The 10835-nt window shown below is 37.6% G+C and overlaps 2 protein-coding genes across 2 annotated transcripts; both read left to right on the top strand.

Moving 5' to 3' along the window:
• Window positions 1-3969: 3969 nt before the first annotated feature.
• LOC123315142 (coiled-coil domain-containing protein 130 homolog) lies at window positions 3970-5378 on the top strand. The gene is made up of 3 exons (XM_044900718.1): window positions 3970-4389; window positions 4445-4705; window positions 4761-5378. The coding sequence occupies exons 1-3, from the start codon at window positions 4078-4080 to the stop codon at window positions 5217-5219; spliced, it is 1032 nt and encodes a 343-aa protein (XP_044756653.1). The 5' UTR covers window positions 3970-4077; the 3' UTR covers window positions 5220-5378.
• Window positions 5379-6841: 1463 nt separating this feature from the next.
• Window positions 6842-9864, top strand: LOC123315195 (glucose dehydrogenase [FAD, quinone]-like). Its single transcript, XM_044900788.1, has 2 exons — window positions 6842-8571; window positions 9461-9864. Exons 1-2 carry the CDS (start codon window positions 7108-7110, stop codon window positions 9809-9811), a joined length of 1815 nt encoding a protein of 604 aa, XP_044756723.1. The 5' UTR covers window positions 6842-7107; the 3' UTR covers window positions 9812-9864.
• The last annotated feature ends 971 nt before the right edge of the window (window positions 9865-10835 follow it).

Here is a 10835-nt window from a genome sequence, read left to right as displayed (position 1 = left end):
CAACCCATGCTTTTCAACCCATGCTTTTCAACCCATGCTTTTCAACCCATGTTTTTCAACCCATGCTTTTCAAACCATGCTTCTCAACCCATGCTTTTCAACCCATGCTTTTTCAACCCACGCTTTTCAACCCACGCTTTTCAACCCACGGTTTTCAACCCACGCTTTTCAACACATGCTTTTTCAACCCATGCTTTTTCAACCCATGCTTTTTCAACCCATGCTTTTTCAACCCATGCTTTTCAACCCACGTTTTTCAACCCATGCTTTTTCAACCCATGCTTTTTCAACCCATGCTTTTTCAACCCATGCTTTTCAACCCATGCTTTTCAACCCACGTTTTTCAAGCCATGCTTTTTCAACCCACGTTTTTCAAGCCATGCTTTTTCAACCCATGTTTTTCAAGCCATGCTTTTTAACCTATGCTTCTCAACCCATGCTTTTTCAACCCATGCTTTTTCAACCCATGCTTTTCAACCCACGCTTTTCAACCCATGCTTTTCAACCCATGCTTTTCAACCCACGTTTTTCAACCCATGCTTTTCAACCCATGCTTTTCAACCCATGCTTTTCAACCCATGCTTTTCAAACCATGCTTCTCAACCCATGCTTTTCAAACCATGCTTCTCAACCCATGCTTTTCAACCCATGCTTTTTCAACCCACGCTTTTCAACCCACGCTTTTCAACCCACGGTTTTCAACCCACGCTTTTCAACACATGCTTTTTCAACCCATGCTTTTTCAACCCATGCTTTTTCAACCCATGCTTTTTCAACCCATGCTTTTTCAACCCATGCTTTTTCAACCCATGCTTTTCAACCCACGTTTTTCAACCCATGCTTTTTCAACCCATGCTTTTTCAACCCATGCTTTTTCAACCCATGCTTTTCAACCCATGCTTTTCAACCCACGTTTTTCAAGCCATGCTTTTTCAACCCACGTTTTTCAAGCCATGCTTTTTCAACCCATGTTTTTCAAGCCATGCTTTTTAACCTATGCTTCTCAACCCATGCTTTTTCAACCCATGCTTTTTCAACCCATGCTTTTCAACCCACGCTTTTCAACCCATGCTTTTCAACCCATGCTTTTCAACCCACGTTTTTCAACCCATGCTTTTCAACCCATGCTTTTCAACCCATGCTTTTCAACCCATGCTTTTCAAACCATGCTTCTCAACCCATGCTTTTCAAACCATGCTTCTCAACCCATGCTTTTCAACCCATGCTTTTTCAACCCACGCTTTTCAACCCACGCTTTTCAACCCACGGTTTTCAACCCACGCTTTTCAACACATGCTTTTTCAACCCATGCTTTTTCAACCCATGCTTTTTCAACCCATGCTTTTTCAACCCACGCTTTTCAACCCATGCTTTTCCACCCACGTTTTTCAACCCATGCTTCTCAACCTATGCTTTTCAACCCACGTTTTTCAACCCACGGTTTTCAACCCAGGCTTTTCAACCCATGCTTTTCAACGCACGCTTTTCAAACCCTGCGTGGGTTTGAGCTGAGTGAAATCTAGATAGAATTTTTCAACAACTCCAAATTTCGAATTGATTCCCTTCTTCTTGTAAAATGCCATTTTTGTTGAGGTCAACTAAAAGTGATTTTCATCAGAGATACTTGTGACACATGACACATCCTCATTCTCCAAAACGTAAATTTCATTCTCCCTGCCATTCCATATTTGCAGGCGTTGAATTCTTACGTGGGTTCCTGAAATCCCCATCATTCCTGTCAATCCGTTGACGTAAATGAATAGCTTCTCCCTCCTGGAAACCGATAATTATTTTATGTGTCAGATTTGGGGATAGGTTGACAGTCAATTAGTCCCGGGAGCGGTAATGACTTACTCACAACGTATTATCGGGCAATTAGTCGCTCAATTACAGATACTTAATTGGTGGACATTTGTCAAATGCCCGGGCAGATGGAAATCTTATCTGAGCTTATTATTTAGCGTTATATATGCACGAGGCGCGTTATAAAGGGTCGTGGAAACATTTCAGAGATATAACTTTTGGCAACAGCCACTATTTATCGGTTGTGCGAACAACAAACTGCGATCAACCATGTTCGGCTAATTGCGAATAACTTGCGCGGTGTTTCCGACGGTTATTCGATGAATATAATTGTCATTACCGGGCTGTAATAGATGCGGAAAATTCAGAAAATGGCCAATGATAATTTGTCATTTTGGACGATAACATCCATGGTACTTTCTCAGCATTAGGGCGATTATGGAACTGTGACAAAACACGATATTTACGCTTTATAAATCCAAAACAATAACTACCAAATTTGTATGATAACTCTGTTTTTAAACATTTCTTTCAAATTTTTTTGCTCATGCAGAATGTAATAATCTCTACGCACTAATCTTTTAATATTCTGTGTGTAGATCTTTATTTTATGATGAACAACGAGGTTATTATTCGATAATGAGCTCATTAACGTATGGTTTACGCTGATGGAAACAGAAACATCGAACGTACTCCATTTTACTGCTTTCCAAAATCCATCTTCGTCCCATTTATCCGAAACAGACGTGTCGGAAGTCGTAGATCTGAAGATAGTCGACAAAACACACCGTAATTATCATTTTCAGCAAATCGCGAACATCCCCCTCACAATATTCGCGAATTTCAAAATCGGAATGGATAATTAGCGGTCTTGGCATTGTAACAGATAACGTTTCATCACGAAAACACGCCAACGTCAGCTAGCTCGTTAGAACAGGTTCCCTTTCTCTCTGATTAAAATTCATATCCATCGATTTCACCCCAGTTTCGACTTACTTTGGGGGTGATTTTGGCATATATAACTTTGAGCTATTGGGGATGAAATGGTAGTTTTCAAAAAAGAGGTCACTATAATAGTCCAGTAAACGACGGTAAATTATTCAAAAACTTATTATATATATTTATATGAAAATTTTTGAGCTCATCTCAATCTTTACCTCAAAAGCGAAATGAAAATCCGCTATATATTAAGAAACTTGGGATGAAACTTCGCTAAATTTAAAATTCTTGTAAAAGTTTATTTTTCGAACGATCACAAATGGACTAATTGCGTCTACGACTTGAATTCTTCGTCGGAAAATCAGCGAGGAGAGCAGCCGGTGTCGTAAAATCAGATTATTCAAATGTGCATCAACTAGGAGATGTTTAGGTTGGCAGATTTCGAAGGGCATCAAGCATTCCAACCGCATCCCCTTCGACCACGCTGCATCGGAGTTTCGTAGTGATTTTCCTGGCTTTTCGCCAGCCGGCAATTGGATACAAGTCGGAAAAACGACACTCTTTGTTTAGCCATGAACCGTGCGGTTATCATTAGTCGAAACGTATATTTGTATTATTGGATTTCCTAGGGAAAACGCTTGAGTTCGTAACTTTGGAAGTTTTCTATTATGCTTTATAGTTTACGAAAGATTGTACGTTAGTTTTATTCGAGAAAAGGATATCGATGATTCTCAAAACATTATTACTGCATCTTAAGACCATTAATGTAAGAACAGCTTGTAACAGCAGGAATATTTCGATAATTTCTCGAAATTAAATTCCGTGTAAAGTTCCAAGAAGATCTTCGCAGATAAGAGAGTAAAGATCTTCTTGTATCAATATTTGAAATTTCGAATTTTTGCTTGCAGCGCCATCTATAAAGTTTCCTTCCAAATATTCTCCTTGAAAGAGTGGAATACAGGGTTCTGCTCTCATCACATTATAGAGCGAAGTAAAGCACGGTACTTTGTCCATAGATAAACTGATCTACAGTGACTCTAAGGAGTGACTCTACAGTAACTTATTTTTCTATGACATACACAGTGCTCTGTGGTTCTCATTAAGTCTATGCTTCAAAGCTCAGACATCTAGGTCGTCTGTGGTTCAAAGGAAGGTTATGTTTTGACGTAACAATCATAACATTGGCACCACTACCATAATTTTAACCTCTTTTTAAATGTTTTTCTCCATAGATTTATAGATTACTCCCAATTGTTGAACGAAATACCCTTGGAGAATCATATTTGTAGTTCCGAAAAATCCCCCTTATTCGAGTAGCAATTACATCTATTAAAAATGGGTGAAAGAAAAGGTACCAACAAATATTACCCCCCTGATTACAATCCCAAAGTTGGGGGGTTGAATAAATTTCTGGGCACCCATGCACTCCGAGAGAGAGCTAGGAAGATTCATCAGGGTATAATAATCATCAGATTTGAAATGCCCTACAATATATGGTGTGAGGGTTGTAACAATCACATCGGTATGGGTGTTAGATACAATGCTGAAAAAACAAAAGCTGGAATGTACTACACAACCCCTGTATACCAATTCAAAATGAAGTGTCATTTGTGTGATAATCATTTCGTTATAAAAACGGACCCAGCGGTAAGCCACAAGTTAAATGATTTAGGTATGTCTTGATTCACGTAAGTGTTTTCAGAATCTAGACTATTTGATTATATCTGGTGCACGTAGGCAGGAAAATCGATGGGACCCCTTGCAAAATGAACAAGTGGTTCCCGAAACCAAAGAAACGCAGAAGCGCTTATTCGATGATTCCATGTTCAAATTAGAGCATGGTTCGCAAGACTTGAGCGCTGCTGAATCTGCTAAGCCGAGATTAGTACAACTTTTCGATAGGAATGAATCTTTGTGGTCCGACTCTTACAGTGCGAACCAAAGATTGAGACAAGTTTTTAGAGTGAGTAATTGGAGGTGTCAAATAATATCCCGCTTCATAAGTATTTCACTTGTAGGAAAAAAGCAAAGAATTGAAGAGTTCAGCAGCGCAAGACCGTGCTCTACTGGAGAAATCAAGCTTAGACATACCACTTGTTTCTGAGACTGCGGAGGATAGAAAAATGGCCTCATTACTCAGTAAAAAATACGAGGCTCCTAATGCAACGGAAACGACAGAATTGATAAGACAAAATTTGATCTCCAGTCCTTGCCTTCCTAGTAGTTTCACACCGGCTAAAGAGAAGAAGGCTTTGAAAGCACTAAGTGAAGGAAAATTAAAAATGTCCAACTTGGTGAAGAGAAAAAATAACGATTCACAACAAAGTAAGAAGAAAACTGAATCAGAAAGTAAAGAAGAAGAAATACTGGACAGTAAAATTGTCAATAATGATGAACAAAACGAGGAGAGTGAAAATAAGAAACAAAAAGTCACTTCTCTTGTTGGAGATTATGGATCTGGAACAGATTCTGACTAAAAATTATGTGAATAGTCATTCATAAAATTGAATGGGACAGCTGTGATTTGTTTTGAGTATTCAGATTCAAAAAAATGTACATAATATCTAAAACTAACTCAAATCAGTGAAGAAGTAATTTTTAATTGAATCAAGTAATAAAGATTATTCTAATTTAAACTGGTTTTATTTTCACGCCCTCTTTATAAAATCCCTTCCCATCCTTCACTACATCATAGATCTGAATTCAAACAAAAATGCGGTGCGGTGCCATTAGTTCGAGAATCAGGCAGTTCTAGATATCAGTAGTTATAACTGTTAGTTCCAGTGACCAGTAGTTATAATAACAATTAGTTCCATTTAGAGGTAGTTATAAAAATAGGTAGTTCCAACGCCCCGCACACAGACCACAGAGTAATGTAATCTGTGGCCCGCAGTTCAAAAGCGTGTTGCCAAATAACCGTACTGACGGTAAATCAAAGTAATAAATGAATACGCCTTTAGCGAACATTCGTTTATGGAAAAGATGAACCAAATTGTACATTTTCAACTACCTTTTTTTTGTTCACTAAATTCTCCCCAACAGATAATCCTGACTAATTTTTCTAGATAAGAATTGATGAAGATTGATTAGACTTTGTGATAAATCAGTTTGAAATTAATTATCAGAAAGAATATGAAATATTCAAGGGTAAAATGAATATATTGGGATTATTCATCTTTAATTACGCACACCTCATAGACTGATTGTTGCCCTTAAACTAAATTCAAAAAAGGTGAAGGTTACGTATTGAAAAAATCAAGATTAATAATCGCCAAAAGTAATGTTTGTCAATATTTCGATTTACCGAATTATCGATATGAGAATATCTGGCTCTACTTGACCCAAATACCACCGAGAAGAATGCTGCTAGTTCTTACAATAAATATAAAAAAAAGTGGGATTGGTTTAAAATTGTTCAAATTCTTCTGGTCAACTAATGATAATCAATTTTGTGAAATTTGATCAGTGTGTGCGAGTTGTTACATAATAAGCTTCACCTTGTTATATACAAATTTGTTGCGCATTTCATAACGTTGTTTTGAGCATAATGAAAAAGATTTGAATATTATTAACAATTGATTTGGAGTTTTCATTCAGAAACACGGTAGGTACTAGTCTTCTTCTTCAATATGTGATAATATAAATTCATCGAAGCTCGCATATTTAAAATAATTACATCAAAAAAAGTGTACAACAGAAAAGAGAATTTTTTTTAATATATAATCGCATACAAAATGAATCACTAGATCCATAATATCACCAATTATACTGACTGACCAACTAATTTGAATAGCCTTCTGAATTTTCCTTCATTAGCAATAACTTTTTGTATAATAGATCTCCATCAATATAGTTGTCAATTGGAATTGCACTTGGCTCTTCAACTTGACATTGCGAATACAAATAAAATGACCATCATCAACCAACAAACAATCGAAGCGTATAAATATTGTGCAATTATGTTCTAATTGGTACAAATTTCCTGTTGAATTCACCTGGAGGTGAATATTTTTTCCACGAGGACATTTATGCTATTTTCAGTTGAAAAAATTTATAAATAAAAGATGTCCACCCAATGTTGTTCATACCGTAAGAAGAAACTCATCCGAATGTTACAACATTGAGTGGGTCCTACCTGCTGTAATCCTTGATACTAGTTGCCCTAGTTTTTGAGCATGTGATAAATATGCCATTTCCAAATTAACATTGAACTTGGGGAGTACAACTAGTTTACCATCACCACAATACAGAGATTATCCTTGGTGGACGATATTTCTTCGATTCAAAGTTATCGGTAGGGAAATCACTCTGTATTCCTCTCCCAATCCTACCAGATCTGACATGGATTAATCCTGAAGACCGAAAATGGAAGCCTTAAAGTTTTTCTTTCTATCGATCCTTGTCGTGGCGTGTAGCAGCCAAAATTTCGGAAGATTCGTCAATACCTTCGAGAGAATACGTGATTCTGGTGAAATTTTGGACAGTTATGACTTCGTGGTTATCGGTGCAGGGTCGGGTGGTAGTGTTGTGGCCAACAGACTCACAGAGAACCCTTCTTGGAACGTCTTGCTTCTGGAAGCTGGACAAGATGAAGGTTTCATGACCGACGTTCCACTAGCGGCGTCCCTCCAAGGCATTACAGGCTATAACTGGGGGTACAAAGGAAGAAGGATAAAGTCAGCTTGTCTTGGAGCTGTCCAACAGAGGTGCAACCTACCCAGAGGTAAAGCTCTCGGAGGAACATCTGTTATAAACTTCTTGATCTATACTCGTGGAAATCGACAAGATTACGACGGCTGGGAAAGCTTGGGTAACCATGGCTGGGGCTTCAGAGACGTCCTACCATACTTCATCAAGTCAGAAAACTGCTCTTCTTGCGAGGATATAGACGCTAGTTACCATGGCTACGACGGGTACCTCAACGTAGAGAACCCGGGCTACGAAAGCCCCTTGGTTAAATCTTTCATCAAGTCCGGCGTCGATTTGGGATACAAAAACGTGGATACAAATGGCGCCAGCGGTCTGGGATTCTCCAGGGTTCAGGCGACGATGAGACAAGGGGCCAGATGTAGCGCATCTAAAGCCTTTTTGAAACCTGTACGACACAGAGGTAACCTCCACATATCCACCTCTTCACAAGTCACCAAAATACTGATAAATCCAGATACTAAAACGGCTTATGGAGTAGAATTCGTGAAAAATAACGTAGGTTATCGAGTCCTCGCCAAGAAGGAGGTTATCCTATCGGCTGGTAGCTTCAACAGCCCCCAGCTCTTGATGCTGTCAGGTGTAGGACCCAAAGAACACCTCGAAGACTTGGGAATTCCAGTAATGAAAGACTTGAAGGTTGGATTTAATTTACAAGACCACGCGGCTCTGTCAACCTTAGCCTTTCTGGTTAATGAATCGATTACAGTGTCCGATTTCGGTGTGCAAAATCCTGTGCACATCTTCAATTACCTCTGGAATGGAAAGGGTCCATACACTATACCTGGGGGTGCAGAAGCTTTGGGTTTCGTGAAAACCAAACTGAACAGACGCGATGATGATGATCCTGACATCGAATTGGTGTTGGGGAGTGGGGCTTTGAATGGTGATATTTTTGGAGCCTTCAGATCCTTGTTGGGAATTCCAAATAATGTTTTTGATACAGTATATAGACCGGTTGTTGGGAAACCTGCCTTCGGAATTGCTACAGTGCTGATGAGGCCTAAAAGTAGAGGAAGGGTCATGCTGAAATCAAGGAATCCAATGACCTGGCCATTAATTTATCCCAATTATTTCCAGGAAGAAGCTGATCTTTGGACGATGGTGGAAGGCATAAAAATTGTGAGTATGCTACATCAGCATCTATTCTTGTAACATCACACGATGTTTAGTCACAAAAAACGCGAAAACCTTTAGAACTGTCTAGAGAATTGAGTAAACAATAATAATTTACATATATGAAGATGAAAATCGTAAATTTGAAGGGTCGTAAATAATATGTTTGTTTCGTAATGGAAATGAAATGTTAATCTTCATCTAACAATCGTGAAAATGTACAACATAGCCTTGCTACGGAGTTGTTTCTCCTGTATTTAGTTGTGGCAATGAGAACAGCTTGTTTTCAAAATTGTGTTAATTGTGCTAACAAAGTTGCTACTTTGCAAACGCAATTATCTGGAGAGAATCACTCTTGTACTGAACTATAACAAATGTAAAGTGAATGCAGTCATTCAACTTCATTTTTTTCAAATAAAAACTGGTGGATGCTCCTAAACTGCATCTATGTGTATGAGGTTAAATTGGTGAATGCGCTAGATCATTTCCAGCAATATTTTACTACAATTATAGGTTTATGTCTAGCCGTAATTATATCTCAAACATTAAAATCAATATTGTTTTGATTCATTTTCATATGTGGATTGAAATGAGAACCAAAAATAAAAAAGTTTTTCGTACGTCTTCTCAAAATCATCCTAGACTCATAACTGATGAATAATCCAAATCTAATCGATTCTCTGACGCTAAAATAATCAAGATAATCTAAATTCAAGGTAGGGATAAGTAGAATTTAAATGATTTGCATACTTAATTGATCTTTTCAATTAAACTCAACACGTTATTACAATATACAAGGTATAATGAAAAAAAAAGACTGACTGTTTAATATTTCGATGTGACTAAAAGCATTCGTAAGGAAATTTACTGATCTAAAACTGTATTTTTTTCTAAGGCCATCAATTTGACCAGATCGCAGCATTTCCAAAGGTACTCGGCAAGACTGCACAAAATATCGATGCCAAATTGCGAAAACCACCAATTTGGATCGGACAGTTATTGGGCTTGTGTCCTCCGAAACTATGGAACCTCTTTGGGCCATCAAGTTGGAACATGCAAGATGGGACCGAAGGGTGACCAAGATGCAGTAGTTGACCCAGAGCTGAAAGTCCATGGTATAAATGGTTTGAGAGTGGTTGATGGATCCATAATGCCAAATGTGGTTGCTGGACATACCAACGCTGTCGTTTTCATGATTGGGGAGAAAGCTAGTGACATGATCAAGAGGGAATGGGGAATGGGATGAAGATGGGGTTAGACTGTCTATTTAATCATAGACAACCTATTTGAGGTATATAGATCCCTTGAAAACGTAACAAAGAATTGATATTGTGGTTATTGATGTTCACGTGTGCCATATTTTTGTGTGATTATCCACATCAGTTGTTAATTGATGTGGAAAAACTATATGTTCAATTTGTCCAATTTTTATCCAACTCAGTGTTAGTAGTTTGTTACAAAGTTGTGATTTTCTGTATAAAGCATGTATTCATTTAATGGATGGGAAATTACTGAACCATGTGGTTGCAAAATTGCGTCCACATTGAGTATTGAATAGATATTCAAAGCTTGTGCAATTTCTGATGCCTATCCCCACAGTTACATATTTATATTAAATTTTACTCGAAATGAGTTTCTATTTCGAATGAAATATGTTCTGCGAAATATATAATTAATAATATGGCAGTGTAATGTGAAACGAGAGTATAATTATCCTTGTATAGAATTTCGCGTCAGTTGGCAGGAGGAAATAAAGTATATTTGTGACAACTATACGTGAGAATATTCAGATAAAACCATTGTGGATGTATCTGATCCTGAGAAAATATACAACCAGTTGATGTTTAGCTACAGAAAGCTATGACTGTGTTTGGAATCTCGTCCCAAATCAAATAAAATCGACGTCAAAAGTGGCAACTTTCTTTTTTTGGATATGTTCCTATTCTAATTGGAGAATTCAAGCTGAAATTCATACTATCATATCCTATTTTATTCCATGGCAGAGATAAAATGAACTATGTGGTATTCGTTTCAGGAAATACGATATGATATTAATGAATACTGAATAATAATCAGTTATTCAAAGTGGAAAGGATAAAATGACTCACTTTGGGTAAAGCGTACAAATAAAGTACCCATATTTAACTTTCATTGTATGATAAATTTAGTCAAATTTATATTTATCTAGCTTTAAAAATTTCCCATTAAACCTAAAAATATCCCCATAGAAAAAAATCGACGCCAAAAATTCACAGACTGTGTTGCATAAG

The sequence above is a fragment of the Coccinella septempunctata genome, chromosome 6 (genome assembly GCF_907165205.1).
Source record: "Coccinella septempunctata chromosome 6, icCocSept1.1, whole genome shotgun sequence".
Classification (NCBI taxonomy): domain Eukaryota; kingdom Metazoa; phylum Arthropoda; class Insecta; order Coleoptera; family Coccinellidae; genus Coccinella; species Coccinella septempunctata.
This window is presented reverse-complemented; position numbering and strand designations above follow the sequence as displayed.

Excerpts from the sequence above, each read along its gene's own strand:
- LOC123315195 (XM_044900788.1), top strand. The coding sequence starts at position 7,108 with ATGGAAGCCTTAAAGTTTTTCTTTCTATCGATCCTTGTCGTGGCGTGT. Across the intron at positions 8,572-9,460 it reads TGGTGGAAGGCATAAAAATT|GCCATCAATTTGACCAGATC; the intron begins GTGAGTATGCTA and ends TTTTTTTCTAAG.
- LOC123315142 (XM_044900718.1), top strand. The coding sequence starts at position 4,078 with ATGGGTGAAAGAAAAGGTACCAACAAATATTACCCCCCTGATTACAAT. Across the intron at positions 4,390-4,444 it reads TTATAAAAACGGACCCAGCG|AATCTAGACTATTTGATTAT; the intron begins GTAAGCCACAAG and ends AAGTGTTTTCAG. Across the intron at positions 4,706-4,760 it reads GATTGAGACAAGTTTTTAGA|GAAAAAAGCAAAGAATTGAA; the intron begins GTGAGTAATTGG and ends TTTCACTTGTAG.